The sequence below is a fragment of the Semicossyphus pulcher genome, unplaced genomic scaffold, assembly GCF_022749685.1.
Source record: "Semicossyphus pulcher isolate SPU_LCO1_2020_fin unplaced genomic scaffold, fSemPul1.0.p SCAF_18, whole genome shotgun sequence".
In the NCBI taxonomy this organism is placed as follows: Eukaryota; Metazoa; Chordata; class Actinopteri; order Labriformes; family Labridae; genus Semicossyphus; species Semicossyphus pulcher.
The window spans coordinates 10648028-10663903 of record NW_027211691.1 but is presented as its reverse complement, the minus strand read 5'-3'; the positions used below and the strand labels follow the sequence as shown (position 1 = coordinate 10663903).

General features: G+C 42.9%; 1 protein-coding gene across 1 annotated transcript in view; it reads right to left on the bottom strand.

The window, feature by feature from the left end:
* Positions 1 to 15724, bottom strand: part of pola1 (polymerase (DNA directed), alpha 1) — a 59670-nt gene extending 43946 nt beyond the window's left edge. The window contains exons 1-26 of the mRNA XM_069667280.1: positions 15629 to 15724; positions 15087 to 15214; positions 14760 to 14856; positions 14599 to 14676; positions 14372 to 14487; positions 14189 to 14251; positions 13969 to 14070; positions 13703 to 13856; positions 13450 to 13621; positions 13157 to 13326; positions 12931 to 13043; positions 12572 to 12685; positions 12413 to 12487; positions 12188 to 12326; positions 11925 to 12079; positions 11732 to 11816; positions 11423 to 11484; positions 11127 to 11216; positions 10922 to 11038; positions 10661 to 10836; positions 10409 to 10538; positions 9956 to 10075; positions 9772 to 9862; positions 9562 to 9686; positions 9261 to 9410; positions 8790 to 8912 (exon numbers count right to left, since the gene is read on the bottom strand). Of these exons, the coding sequence (XP_069523381.1) occupies positions 8790 to 8912; positions 9261 to 9410; positions 9562 to 9686; positions 9772 to 9862; positions 9956 to 10075; positions 10409 to 10538; positions 10661 to 10836; positions 10922 to 11038; positions 11127 to 11216; positions 11423 to 11484; positions 11732 to 11816; positions 11925 to 12079; positions 12188 to 12326; positions 12413 to 12487; positions 12572 to 12685; positions 12931 to 13043; positions 13157 to 13326; positions 13450 to 13621; positions 13703 to 13856; positions 13969 to 14070; positions 14189 to 14251; positions 14372 to 14487; positions 14599 to 14676; positions 14760 to 14856; positions 15087 to 15214; positions 15629 to 15677 (2994 nt within the window). The 5' untranslated portion in view covers positions 15678 to 15724. The remainder of the gene's footprint in view (positions 1 to 8789; positions 8913 to 9260; positions 9411 to 9561; positions 9687 to 9771; positions 9863 to 9955; positions 10076 to 10408; positions 10539 to 10660; positions 10837 to 10921; positions 11039 to 11126; positions 11217 to 11422; positions 11485 to 11731; positions 11817 to 11924; positions 12080 to 12187; positions 12327 to 12412; positions 12488 to 12571; positions 12686 to 12930; positions 13044 to 13156; positions 13327 to 13449; positions 13622 to 13702; positions 13857 to 13968; positions 14071 to 14188; positions 14252 to 14371; positions 14488 to 14598; positions 14677 to 14759; positions 14857 to 15086; positions 15215 to 15628) is intronic.
* Positions 15725 to 15876: the final 152 nt, after the last annotated feature.

Below are 15876 nucleotides of genomic sequence, written 5' to 3'. Positions count from 1 at the left end.
TTAATAGCTGGAAAGGACTCATCCTGATGTGTCACTTCACCCCTGGCACAGTCGACTGGAATCAGCCATGAATATCTCAAATGTTGTGGGCAGATAAGTGACGTACGACGTGTAAATAGTCAAAGTGGCTTATTAAAATGTGATATAGCAGGCTATATGTAGTTCAGGAAGAGATAATAATAGTTTGTTACTACACATGGGCTTTAATCTGATAAACAGACACAGGTGTAGATTTTATTAATATGTTTTAACTGAACTATAAAGTGTCTTCAATTAATAACTTATAATAACAGGCATCCATCGGGTGCACGATTAAACTGTAAGACTTTGGGCTCAAACAGGATCTTTAAGGCTTTTCCTTTTTATGTTTTATCTATTTATTCATATATAAAGTTGATTTATTAAACTCCATTCATTAATTCATTTTTTGGGTTTGTTTCTCTGTGAGTATTGTTTGTTCCGTTTACACTATTGGTTTTCAATTTACATTTATTTCAGAGCATTTATATATTATACACTTTTATATTTACTACAGTAACTTAGAGCGACTCTACACTGTATGTGTATGTATGGTTTTGTGGCCCCGTCTCATTTATGTTACACATTACTGGCCAGACCTTGATTGTATATCTACCGTATTATCCGTAATATGAGACGCAGTCTGTTTTTATCACAGAGGGAAAAAGGCTTTCTGTAGCTATTTATTAATACAAATGTGTATACAAGTTATTTCAACAATATTTCAATATATTTTTGTTTAAAACAAACACAAATTACAGCCTACCATCTGTTTTCACCGTGTCGAGTTTGCTATCCTGTTAGCTAATGGGGCGGGAGCTAGCGTCCTACGTTAACGCCGATTGTTGTGAGGGTAGCGGCTGCACCGGCGGTCATGACGGTGCATGTCCGTGACGAAGCGTTAGCTAGATTATAAAGCGCCATCGTCTGGGTAACACAATGAAATACCTCTCTCTGCATTTTATACTGAGATATTAGTCACACTGGTATATATGACGCAGCAACCTTTTTAGTTGAGAAAAAAAAGAAAACTGAATCTTCTCATTTTAAAAATAAAGTTTTAAACAAAAAAGTGCTTTTAAATCAATGTATCAAATGAAATGTGACAATGAGACAGCAAACACTTGTAGTGGTGAGTCTACAGATAATTAATACCCGAATCTGGAACTCCTCTCAGCTTTACAGAGCTTTTACATTAGCTTAATCTCATTGTTAATCTGTCCTGGCAGCTACTTTACTTTTTGTTCCCCGCTCTCATAGCATCAATTTTTGTTCGACATGAAAGAAACATTTAGCGGTTTAAAAGTGGGATATTTCCCTGCAGCAGTTGGTGGAGACCAAAAACAGAGCTTAAAGAGAATTAATAATGCACTAACATTCACCAGATGGCAACAAACAAGACTGCAAACGAATGCTAATGAGAGTAACATAAACATCAGTGCAAAACTAACTTAGATATTCAGGGACGCACACACCATGAAAAGAGTCCTTCTGCGATCACTGATGTTTCCGTAGTAGGTGCAGTAAACAAGTCCGGGCGTGTTTCAGGGGGATGCGCTGAGTCGGGCTGCGTTCAGGAGCGCTCAGAAACGTTAGTGATCAGACACGTTTTTACAAATATTATTAAAGATCAATCTCAGGATTTATTAATTGATATTGGGTCATTCAAATGAGAATTGATTCGAATTTGAAATATATTTTGTTTTTTTAGACCCAGCCCTACGTAAAACATTGTCAAAATGACGTAAAAATTGCCGTAAAGCAGTTCATCTGCTTGTTTAGTGACATCACGATGGAGTTGATATAGAAAAACACATACGATACATTTTCATATCTTTTTAACGATATATATTGTCATATTGCACAGCCCTAGCTAATGCAACTCTATGACTTTTGTATTGAAAAAATAAAACAGCTGCACTCGAGTTTTTAATATCCCAACAAGAGAGGCTGCAGACTACAATTATTTATTTTTACTTAGAAAATTAATGAATACACGTTTGAACTGTTTATGAATCATGGCACAAGAAATTAATCGACAGCTGACAGCTGGTGTCATTTTGCTGTTGCCTCTATCGTGCCTACATTGCAGTGAAACGGAATAACAGATCACGTTCCTCAGGTAGTCACCTACTTTCCAGTTCATCTTAAACCATCTGCTAATCATCCTCTCATTTACAGCTCCATCAGAAGCCCTGATAATGTCGCCATATGTCAAATCAGTCCATAATAGATTATAATCCCTGCCATTAGCCCCGGACTCACATGGCCTCATCAGTAGGTGTTACCAAAGTCGCTGTTTGGGTTGTGAAACTTTGTCCCGTCCACTGTCAGCCTGCACAGACAAGCTAATGAAGCCAAAATAGCCGCGCTGCTCCCATGTGACTATTTGTTAAGTCCACTTCTATCAGGAGTAAAGCCGCCTCTTTAGGAGGACTGCAGGACCCTGGAAACATGCAGCCGGATATGTAAGCATACATGCAACCACGCGCACACACATCAGCATAAACAGGCTTATGTGTTCTTACGTCTAATTCGGGGAAATGTAAAAACGAGCCCTGTGATTCTCAGATTGCGGCAGCGATCGAGACCCTGAATGAAAGAACAAGGGGGCGACAATATCTGCTCATCACAGCCCGACAGAAGCACACACCGACGAGACATGATAGGGTGCTTTTGGTATTCCTGCGTCTAATTCTGGGAAATGATTTGTTATTCCCGAGACAAGAGGAATGATCCAGAACCTGAACGAGGGACACCGGGTGCAACAACATTTACTTAGACTTCATTACAAGCACACGCAGCCTCGCACACACGGAGGTTTAACCTAAGCCAAACTCTGACCTCTCCACACCCTCGGCTCTGTTACTTCCATCCTTCACTCCGCATGCCATCCAATAATGTCAACTACAAGCTCCTGTCAGGCTGTTTTTAAACACAAGGACGGAGACTCAATTACAGCGGAACGGCTCTCAGGAGTCGAGCTCCAGCCGCAGACACACACACCTGCTAATGGTTGTCAGATTTGCTGGCAAAAGCGGTCAAAGGTCAAACCAATCTGCGTTCCGCAACAATCAGCGGCTTCCACGGGCCTGTGTTGTTAACATCACTCGATTAGGAGGACGTACACACACACAAGAACGGGTTTAAATGCTTCACTCTGTGTGCTTCCTTACATTTAGAGACACCAAAGTGAAAGATGAACTACGCTCATCTTCGCGCTGCCCTTCACGGTTAACAGATACTTTATTTGCTATGACTCTGACTAGCAACATTAACACCAGCACGGGAAATTAACACCAACGAGCGGCCAAATGCTGCAGAGTTTTTCCAGCAACTGATCTCTAACCACAAAAGAGTCTGCATTAAAAAAGAAAACACCTCCTTTATTGAATTTTCAGCAGAAGTTGGGGGATCAGGCGGTCAGAGGGCAGTGCACAATAAAAGTCATCCTTGCATGACAAATGCTTTTATCAGCCTATTATAAACACACGCATGTAAGCCGTCTGTGTTTCGTATATATCTGTTTCTCTGGCGAACATACAAAAGAACCCAAAATAACGCTGAGGGGTTGAGGGGGACATCAATCTGTTGCTGTGTAATCCTAAACCTTCACCTTCCTCTTAATACCCATCATCCCCCCCTTAATACCCTCACATACCAGGACAGAGTAGGGCCACAACAAATGGTCCCCCCGACAAAGGGCAGAGTTCGGCCAGTAGCACTTGTGCGGACAGACACATGTACGTTGACGCATAAAAGGCAGACGCAAAAGATGCAAGACATAAGTCAAGAAACGCAGGAGGGGAGCCAAGTGGGGGGCTTTCCCCTCTTAACTTGGCAGCTCTGATCAGAAGAGCCACCGCCGAGGGTCTGTCATCCCCCTCTAAGACCCCTCATCCGAACCGAGAAACCACGGTGACCCCCCCAGCCTGACCCTGTCCTGCCACAGGGGGGGTAAGACCCCCAATTTAAAACGAGAGTGAGAGAAAGATGAGAGCTAAGCCAATCAATAAATACGCAGAACACATGCACATTCGCCCGTCCCAACAGATGAAGGGATGAAGGGGGCTTGGATTTACCCTGCGGAAGAGAGGGAGGGAGGGAGGGAGTAGTGGTCGGTGTACGTGTTACAATTACAAAAATAAAAAGCCTCCTAAATCATGATATGAAAGTAGAGTGCAAATGTGACGATTAAAATGGGGGCGGGGGTGCAAACGGCAATACCCACAAATACACTAGAAACCCCGCCATCAATGCCAGCTGGCCTTTCTGGCTCGCTGCAGTCGGAAACTACCAAGAACTACTTGGCTTACGGCCGATTAACTTTAGGGCTCCACACAAATTCAATAAAAGGGCTTCGTTCTGCTTAAACTGCTGCGTGAAGCAAACCACTCTGTCACGCTTTGCTCTGGTCAGACAGTATATACACATGGCCGGTCTACTCACATACTCTATTTACAGGTCCTGCATGAAAATGTAGAATCTGTAGGCGCGTGACCGGATCTTAGCATGTGCTAAGTGCTCGGGTTTGCGTTTGTAGGCTGAGTAGTATTGACCAATAACATATCAGCAGGATTTGGTCGCATGCAGGACAAACAGTCCATGTGGAGAGCAAAAGTACTCAGAACGCCATCCCGGCCCCCATCAGAGGACGATTTACCTTTTTATTCATCTCTGCAGGCAAACGTCTGTTTTACTACTAATCTGTTTTTAGACATCGTATCTCAACTCTAACTACAGTCTCGCTTTTCATATAGCGTGACAGACGGTAAACAATGCAGCGTATGGAAAAGTAAGTCTTGGCCGAACCTCCTTTATCGCTAACCGCTGGCTACATCAGAAGCCCTGAAGAGTTGGCCTTCTCTCGAGAGGCTATATCATCGTATGCATCATCATCGTGTCATACTATGTAGAATCTGTTTGAACTACACTTGTAGTCCGAGTAATATCGACCAATCACGTATCAGCAGGCTGCGGCATATGCAGGAAAAACAGTCCATGTGGAGAGCAAAAGCAGGCGGAACGTAATCCGCTGTAATGACATCCCAGCTCCCATCAGCGGCTATCTGATGATGATTTAGCTTCTTATTGATCTCTATAAACAGACATCTGAAGTAAGTTCAGCTAACAATCCGTTCAACATTTAACTTCAGATGAATTCCCTTGATGCTGTGTCACGAAAGCCGCTCAGGGTTCAGATTTCCCGACCTCCTCGAATGCATCAGATATTGAAATTCGATATATCGTTGGTGAAATATAAATAGTTGGAACTGTAATGATGTGATGGAATTCAAAACTGAAGCACAGCAGATAACGGTAGCCCACAAACAAATCCGTAATCTGCTGTCCCAGAATGCATCACGTTTAAAGTAGTGTGCCTTGTGTTCCAACAGACGGCGCTAACACGCTGCCTGCTACAAACCAATGGATCGTTGTTGAGGTCACTTTTTGATATAATTCGAATGAATTCAATATCACGTTGACTTTGTTCAAACTTGATTTTTGGGGAAGTGACAGCCCCAGTATGTTGTACCTGGTTCCTCTCTGTCAGGCAACAGATATTAAAGTCATAACATTTCATATTCTAACATGCAGATATTGAAGCTTTTTGTATAAAACATATAACGCAAAAAACAATGTTCCTCTCTCAGCACTGTCTGCAGCCAATGTTTCCCCCCTGAAATCTCCCCACATTGGTCAGGCTCTGCCAGATGATCCTCAACAGCATTATTTACAGTATCTTATTTACAGTAGGACTCCCTGGTTGCCCAAACACACAACCTGCTGTATAAATAGCCGTGTGTCTCGGATCATGGATACAAAATAAACAAAACACTAAGATTGTGCAAAGTGGGACCCCCTGCTTCATCAGCAGCTTCAGGTCCATGATATGCGCTGAGCACGCTGTGGCTTCAGATCTAACTGATGACCTTTTGATGGCCGTCTGTCATATCAGCCCCCCACTGTATTCAATGTACGAACAGAGTAAAGTCCAAATAAAACATAATCCGTTCAGCTCTCGGGGTAACTTCAGACGGCTGAGAAATCTCTGGAGGCAAAATGGGTCATTAACATGTTTCAAGAGGAGCGAGTAATGAGCTGAACCCTTTTAAATGTAATCAAATCTATCAGGAGGATACGCGTCAACATAATAGTTGTTATTCCTGAACAGATATTGGTACATAAATAGAACGAAATATGATTGCCTTTTATTTAAAACTAATAATACAAACTTTATTTATACAGCACTTTTCTTAACAAGGTTACAAAGTGCTTGGTGTCCTATAGAACAGTGATTATATGTGACACTAATTCAGGCAGACACTTTAATTCAAGGACATTGATCTTTGATCTGTGGCACTGAGGCCTCTGGAGGAGCCGCTTATTCCGGCTGTGAAGTGACTCTGGATGTTTGTTTGTATTTTAACTTCATTATTTTCTATTCAAACTTTTTCCTCCTTGGTGCAAGATCACTAATTTACTGCATCATGTAAATCATTGCAATGCATTTTCTACAAAGGATGTATACATATATATTATAATGTAGATAAATGTATATTTTTATGTGTATATACAGCTCCGGTAAAAAGAGACCCCTCCAAATGTACCTTAAAGGAGAAGCTCGATATTTTTAAACCTGGGCACTATTTTTTTTTTTACAAATTTGGGTGTCGAAATGACTCGTAGGAAGAAAAACTTTTGTAATCGGTCCAGTAGATAGCCTCCGCCGTAGCAATGGCAACATAATCCCCTGGGGCAATTGTACGTCCACTAAAACTGCTTGTTTTTGCTCAGATTGTTACAGCAGGTGTCCGACAACATTACGGAAATTATCCCTCCAAAGATCGTCCTTTTTTTTTAAAGAGTAAGATCCTTTTTGTGTAACCACAAACAGTTAAAGTTTTGTTTAAAACTGAACATGAATGGGGTTTGGCTCAGCAGTTAAATTGGCGACCATATACAGAGGCTACAGGACTCGATGAGGCGGCCCCGGGTTCAACTCCCGCCCTCGGCCCTTTGCCGCGTGTCATCCCCACTCTCTCTTCCCCCATATCCACTGTCCTCTCTCTAAAAAATAAAGTGATCTTAACCAGTCGTCATTTTCTGCAAATGAAAGACCTAAATGAGAAGAAGTTAATTTAACAGAAAAACAAACCTATAAATAGAAGAACCAGAGAACTTGTGGTCTCTTATTTTTTCCAGAGCAATGTGACACTCAAACAAAATGTTATTTAATATTATGAGTGAGTGCCACTATATCAATTTTTCAACTGTGGATCCAAACAGGACTTTTGTCTTTGTTACCTGCTTAATTTTCCGCAGTGACAACAAACTGCTTAGCTGTGCACCTTCCAGCTCTGTGGCAGAATGCTTTAGTTACTCGTGTGTGCTGTGAGCCAGAAAACTGCATGACATACTAAGGTCAATGTTAAGAAGATTTTGACCCCAGACTGCCACAAAAAGAGATTTTTGTACTAGTTTGAGTAGTGTTTTGTCTAATGACGGATGGTTAAAACGTAGTAAAGGTAACTCACTACATGTTTGGAGAATCCTCCAGCCAAGGAGAAAATTGGATTAGAAGACGATTACTTTACTGTAATGTAAGGTTTTATATTTAAGGCTTCCGTCAGGGAAAACAATAGGAATTAAACACAACATATATTCAGTTTGACAGATCAGCAAACACCTTTCAAACAGCAGCACTGTCACCATTTTACACAGCGGAGACGTAGCAGATATCTTAAGAGAAAACAGTGACTCTTCCTGGATGAAGTAAATCCAGAAGGAGGTAAAATGTAATTAACCCGTCCACCTCCGGCTGTTGACAAAGAGACAAGCAGCAAGTCTGCAGGGAGAGAAACTCCCACCTGTTCCAAGGAATCAAATGTTCACCTTTTACAATGTAGCCATGTCAGCCGAACAACGAGCGTGACTGGAAGCACACAGGGACTGACAAAACAACACACACACACTCTGAGTTACTGCCCTGCCCTCTATTAGGGAGCACAATGCCTGTGTAAGGGGATCTTAATGAAGGAGTCCCCTGAGGCAAAGCTCGACGCCTCTGCTGAGGATGTGTACTGTTAGAGCTCATTAAACGAACATGAGTACTACCACTGGCATGGTGGGAGCGAGCGTGTGTGCGCGGCGTTCAGTTACAATTCCAGGTTTAGACGTTTATCTCATGCGGCACACATGCCTCTGCGCACTGATTCACTGAGCCATGTTGTTCCATTTGTGTGCGTTGAAAGAAGTCAGGACACAATCAGACGTTACATGGACAGTATGTAAGCTTCATGTGTGTGCCTGCGGTGTTTTGTTACTGGAAAATACTTACATGGAGCTATTGATATCACAGTCACAAGTCTCTTATTTTGACAGACTTTAAGGATTAATCATATTTAGAGCGGGGAAGGCCACAGTGTTCGGGAGGATAGAGAGGATAGATGACAAATGTGGGACAGCAGGAAACAAAAAAAAGGAATAAAAGATGAGGTAAAAGTCAGAAAGAAAAATAGAAGAGTGGAAGGAGTGTTGCATGATGTGGAAAGTGATGTAGCAGTGCCCTCTTGTGGATAAAAATGGAAGTTTGTCTATTGGCAGCTGGGTAACTTTGAAGACCAGAAGCTAAACACAAAATAAGTGTCATCCCCTTTGTTACTTTCTAAATGTACCACATCAGTATAGCTCTGTATTAGCCATAAGCTGCAATACAAGTTACACAAGGCTGCAGATGTGCTCATGTACGTTGTGTGGGTTCGACTCACCTCTCTCCCCTTGTGTGTGACCAGCGCAGCGAGCGGTTTGGCGTAGAATCTGCTGTAGCTGAAGCCCAGGCAGCCGTACATGCTGTTAGCGGTTAGCTTCAGAGCCTTCTGACGGATGTCGTACTGAAGGACAGACAGACTCAAGTTAGATCAAACATGGTCTGTTTCAATAATTCTGAGGTTCTGAGGGTGCAGGCCAAAATGGTCAACAACAGACCAATTGTGTTATTTTTACATGAATTCAGACAACATTAAATCACAGGAGAAAACTTTTTATAACATCCTTAAAAACAAGCAGTTTAGCAGTTTAGCATCACTTTAAACTGGCTCAACATTAACAGACCCAGTTTAAACTACAACTTACTTTAAAGAGGAAAGACTATTTCTTTCACTACAAACAAAAGGGAAGTATCCATACCAGGTCAAATTCACTAGCAACGTTGGAAATACTTCACAGTACTGTGTGTTTACCTGCAGGTAGAGGTCTGGGTTGATGTCTTGCTGTTTCATCAGCTGCTTCACTTGTCTACGTCGCTCGACAAGCTTCCTGATTTCCTTGGGCAGGATTCCCATCTCCAGGTCTGAATCTGGAATTTCAGGAATCTCCTCTGACTCATCCTCCTGTTACCGTGGAAACAAGAGTTCAAAGTGAGCTAGAACTTTGCTCTGGGGAAAAAAAGTCACGTTAGGTAGCAGGACGATGTCTTTACACCTCTGAATCTCAGACTTCAGACTCCTATTCTAAACATATGAACAAAGAGCGCGCGCACACCTCACTCTTCTTCTTTGCATTTTGAGCCTCCCTCTGCACTGTGGTGAAGCAGATGTTGAACTCCTGGATGATGGAGGGATACAGGCTGTTGAAGTCAAGCAGCAGCACAAACTTGTCGTAGAAACCTGCAAAGAGAGAGAGGAGGGGGGGTTATGGAAATATGTGCACAGACAAACATAATAAGGATTTCAAAGTAAAACACAGACTTACCAACTTTAGGATCCAGCACCAGACCTCCAGCATACGCTGCCTTCTTCTTCCGCTTGTTCTTCCCCGCATCCACATCTTCTTCTCCCTCGACCTGAGACACAGAAACAAAAAAGATCAGGAAACATCTGTCAAAGGGGCGCACACTACCGAAAAATAAGCTGCGTGTGATTCTGTGTGGCGCTACCGTTTCCAGCTGGGCCTTCTTAAAGGAGGGCTTGTCGGGGACGATGAAGTTTTTGTCATGGAAGGCATGAAGCAGCAGGAACTCGTTCCTCTCAGAGCGACCGCCCATCAGAGTGCGAGACTGCAGAGGAGAAATCAGATGATTGAGCGGGAGGAGAATAGCATTAGCAAAAGGAAAGAACAGAGGTTATCTGAAGTAATCAACCCCACTGCATTTTATATTGGAATTCTCCCTGAAACACACGAGTTGATCAACGTGTGTTTAAATTATTCTTTTCAAGAAGATGTTCGTGCGAGCATCTTTATTTCTGAACTCCAGATCATATTCTAGAAAGAGTTATTTGGATGCTAAAATCAGTGCAATCAGCAAACTGTGTGTTTTGTTTTAACATTTAAAAGACCTTTTTGCAGCTGTGGGTTAATGAAGGTACAGGTAAAAACATAGTTGTGTTACCATGACATTGCCAGCAATGTTGGTGATCTGCAGAGCCAGCGGCAGCACGTTGAGCTCACACATCATCTGCAGGATCAGCTTAGCGTCTGTCCATGTCAACTCCAACAGGTAGAGCAGGTGAGGAGAGTCACTGACACGCAAGAACACACATTTTAGGATACCCGCATCCATAGGTCCGGAAGCATTCAGTCATTTACAGACTCACACATCTGTTCTATTTTTGTTGGACTTTCCCTTTAAGTAAAAACAAACCTGTAGAGGTTCTTGATGTCTTCCTGTGGGACTGTGACTCTTTCCGTCTTCAGCACCTGTGCAGCCAGTTCAGTCAGATGGTAGCTTTTACAGCGAATCAGCTCCTTTGCCGAGATCTCCACGTCGCACACCAGGCGGCCGCAGGTTGCGCTCTTCTCTGCAAACAAACCACGACCCTGCCAAGGACAACAACTTTAGTGTGGTATAATATGGTACAAAAACAAAACAAGCACGCACTGTGAAGAAGTTGTATCTTCTTACCCCTAGTTTAGGCATATTGGCCCTCCTGAGGCGGCCCATCTTAGACCAGTGGGGAACCTTGCAGATATTGATCCTCTGCAGGATCACTTCCAGGTCAAAGCCAAAGATGTCATGACCCTACAGGAAAAGAATAATACTCATTGTTACCACATTTAAACACTGATGTAATGCACTTGCTCAAATAGTTTAAGATAAATATACTCACCACCAGCACATCGGGGTCTATTTTGTGCATCTTGGCCAGGAAGAAGCCGAGCAGAGTCCGCTCTGTGGCAGCTATCTCCACTTTCCCATTCTACCAGAGGAAGAGAGAGACACACGACTAAAATATACCTCCATCAATGCATTTAAATTCTACTTTCTAAGCTACCTTTCCATAAAGGACTGCATTAAGTGTGACATGAATGTAGTTTAACCTTACTTCGTTCTTGGTCCCTATCAGGCTATTTCCTGACCCAGCTACATTAATAACAAACCTGCAACAAGCGCACAGCTACTCACCTTCTTCCTCACAGCCTCTTTGAAGTCGTAGGGGAAAATACAGTCGGCCGGTTTACTGACCACTGCAAGGACAGATAGATGATAAGTTTGTCTTTTAACCTTCCTTACTAACATCTCTTTTCAACATGCTATGTGCTCATGGTCAAACAACAGGTTACATTATTGCTCAGTTTGATTCTAAAGAGCAACATGTGAAAATGAGGTCTGTAACATACAGAGTGTGTATATACAGAGAATGTGTGCACATTTTTCCATACATATCCATCGAATTACATCTAACAATTCATTATACAAGTATAAATAACTTGCCACAGAAATGTGTCTGGTATGGAGGCTGAGGTGGAGCTTTATCCATATGGAAGTCATGGTGGACGAGTGCAGCCAGGGACACAATCTGCAGAAGAACAATGATCATCAGGTCCTTTCTCGCTAAATGTTTCAGTCTGTCTTAAAACATCAAACAAGACTAGAAATAACGACGAGCAACAACAGTGTTTGTCACCTCATTGTGGTGCGTCTTGGGGTTCTGGATGGTCTTAAGGCTGATGGACATGACGGTGATGGGTGGAGGTGGGACGTCCTTGACCACAGTGACCAGGTCTGTCCTCAGTGCCAGAGCCTCCACCTTGCACCAGCTGGCCGGCTGGCTCATGAGCTCTAACACAGACACAGAGGGTACATGTGAGTGTTTGAGGTGAGTGCAGAATCAAAACATCACAGGAACAAATCAAGTTAAACTAAATGCAGGGATTCAATCTTCCTTACGTGGTGTTTTGATGTCCAGCCAGCAAGGCCCTTTAATCTTCCTACTGAGGAGAAAGTGTTCCAGACTGGAAGTGTTGGTTCCAAAAATGTGGGAAAAGGTCACCCCTTTAAGGTCTGAAGGCAGCGCAGGGAACTCAGCCTGCAAAATAAAACATATTAAATCTATATGCCTGGAGCACTTTTACCAAACACCCACATACGGTGCATGTGTGCACGTAAACTCACAGAATATCTGACTTCCAGGTACTCGCACTGACTGGGCACGTCAGGGATTTCAAACGCGTAGTTCCTCTCCACTTTCTGCAGAGACAGAAAGCACCCGTTACAGACGTGCCAGAAAATTACAATCATGTTGCACAACGTGAATCAAAGGTTCGCACTGACCTTTGACTTGAACTTCATGATCTTGAACTTCTCAGACAGCTCGTTGAACTCCTGGTAGACGTCCATCATTCCTACAGGAGTGTCCGACACCTGTCCGGTTTTGGTGTTCACTTTCTGCTCATGGAAATAAAGATGCAAAAGAATGAAATTATTCCTATAAAGTAACAGGTCCAGAGCTTTGTGTTTTCCTATTGCTTTACGGGCTCATCACAGTGTAAGAAACAAATATATGAAGTAAGAGAAGGATTTCCTTTCTCATGTGCTCATAATACGACTAAGAGTAGTTCTATTTACAATTTAAAGCATGAAGGGAAGGAAAACACTTTTCAAGAGTACTGGCAGGAAAGCATGACACTTACATATTCGCGCGGCAGGAAGTACATGGTCCTCTCAATGTTCTTCACAGAGACACAGCAGCTGACGTGAGACTTTGCAGACTCAATCCACACTTTTCCAAACAAGTACACAACACCTAAACCAGAAGTGAAACATCCAGATGAGTTCTTTTAAACTGGCCAGGATCTTTAGATTGATTTACACGATAGAAACCACTATTTAATTACTCCATGGCTGACTTCGGCGTACCTGGTTGGCTGTAGGGGTCTTCAAAGGCATCCAACCAATAGAAGCGGAAGACCTGCTCCCCGTCTGGCCCCTCCGCCAGCGGGAGTCTACTGGAGTCGACCTGTACCTCAGCTGGAGCCTCGCTGGCTCCACCCTCCTCCTCCTGTCCCCAAGAGCCCATCCTGCTAGACCTGAAAAAGGAAAGGACAGAGGTGAACTAAGTGTCAACAATGCATGTACAACATTTTCAGATTAAGCCAGCAAACGCATCAATAGTTCCTAATTAAGTAGAAGGAAATAAAAGAAAGACTTGCAACAAGATAGGGTCCTTTGGCTCTGCTTTGGGCTCCACTTTAACCGCAGCAACCATTGCTGCTGCTTTAGGTTCAGCCTTAGCTTCTTCTTTGATCTCAGGCTTCTCCTCCTCAAGCCCGACCTCCATCGGCTCGTCGAAGTCCACCCCATCAAAAGCCAGAGCGTCATTTGCTGAGAAAGCCATAAAAGTGAAAATGTGGAAAAGGAAAAAAATAAGACAAAAGCGAGCACTCATGTAGCCATCTTCCTTACCTTCCTCTTCATGTCGCTCCTCCACTTTCACCCTTTGCTTCTCCACAGGAAGAGCAGGTGTGGACGAAGGGGGGCGGGCTGATGACCTGGGGGTCAGGTTTGAAGGTGGCGGCCTGATGACTTTGGCCTTTAACCCTGTAGCTGAAGGCGACTCCTGGTATTATAGAAGTGATGTACAATAATTTAAAATTATTGGATTAAAAATGTCAAATGATGTGGTAGTTCGATACATATTTCAGAAAGTGGTAACAGAATTAAAACGCTACTTTTGGCATCTGGGGTTTGATAGAAAAGGGATTCATAGGTGATCCAAGAGACTTCTTTTTCTTCAGAGTCACGACTGGTGGAGGAGTCAGGAGAGTCGGCTTCTGCGATGACAAAGGAAGAGGCGGATTTTAAAAGCAAATATCGCAAAATATAAATGATGTGACTCTGAATTGGTTTAATTTATGAAGTTCCGCATTGTGTAGATGCTATTGTACTGACCTCAGAGTGCAGGTCCTGTAAGATATCTCCTAATAGTTCATCCTTTGACAGGTCCACATCTTTCTGCAAGAGAAAAAAAATCATGTTTTTAGTTGTACTTTTATTTCTATGTAACATCTGTAAAATACACATTTAAGGAATTTATAATAGAAGCCAACAAATGAGTAAACAGCAAAAACATACCTCAGCAGGCCTCTTGACATTACTGTTCATGAAGAGGCTCTTAATGGTGTTTGGCTTCGCTACAGCAGATTTCTTCACATTTTTCTTTGAGTCTGCTCCTTTAGCACCGGCTTTTCCTGCAAACACAGAACATTTTTAACAAAATCCGAACTTTGTACAAAACTATTTACTCAACATTATCCCACATTCACGTGTGAAATACAGTGTAACACTGAACGAATGTTTACCTTTTTTGTTTTCAACTACATCATCATCCAAATCGTCGTCAAAGATTTCTCTTCCATCCTCCACATATCCCGTTCCATCTGAGAGAGGGAAGAAGAGGTATTCCTATAAGACCCTACAATCAAACATATTACCATAGTAGATACAGGAGACTGATACTCACCATCATCAATAATCCAGTCGTCCTCTTGTCTTTCTCGTACCATCTTGGAGTACTGCTGCTCGTCCACCTCCTCATACACACTTGTAAACTCCTCCACCTGGAAAACATGAGCGATGATTGAGAAAAACCAAATACGTCCAGGCACAGTGGAATATATAGGAGGCTACTTGGTAGATCCAAAGTCAAATTACAAACTGTGCTGCTGGATCCTAATAAGTAAGGCTCTGAGATGTACTCTTCCGTTTATTAAGCTTTCAAATTGAGTCAAATCATCAAACACAGATTGTCTGGTACATACTTTTAAGCCACAACTGTCAGGGTCCTCACCTCATATTTGATCTTCTCCCCCATCTTTGCTTTCTTGAGCTGCTCCAGTGCAGACTTCCTCCCCACCTTCTCCCTCTTCTCCCGTCTGGAGCGAGACTTTGCCAGACCACAAGCATCACCTCCATCGTCTATAGAGAGGGACACACTTACATGATGGACACGCAGCAGCAGGTATAGACATGAACATTTGAGAGGCATAGATCAAGCTCCAATAGTGTCACAATTGCAGGGAATCACTTGAAAGGTCATAACTAGTTAGTCGCAAAGGAGACAACGTCAAACAGGATAATAACAGACGCCAATAGCAAACCACTGTAGTTATATGTAGTTTTTAGTTCATACCAAGCTCAAAATACAATCGTATGTCAAATTGATAGCTTACCTAGTTAACCAACTTATTTTACAGAAACGGTAAAAAAGCCCTTAGCCTGTCCCTTGTTTTCGTTCCAGTGTAAGCTAGCTACAGTGTTAGCTAACTTCTTTGCTTTCCCTGTGCAAGTCCGCTAAAGTCAGCTAGCAAACAACGCGAAACACAAACTCACCACCGTCCGGGCCGTCCATGTCCTTCTCTGGGTTTGATACCGGAGCCATTACCTTCACCTTTTGTCGTTAACCTTTCCTCAGTGACAGCTCCTCAAAGCGGCAGCGGCGGTAGGTCAATACAACAACAGGTCACTCCGCGCCAAATAGTCTTCCCGGGGAAAGTCATATGCAGGAAGTGACGGCATAGCACTGTTAGCCAATTAAAACATCCGCGTTTGTTTCCACTCTTGTCCGCACGGCGGCAGTG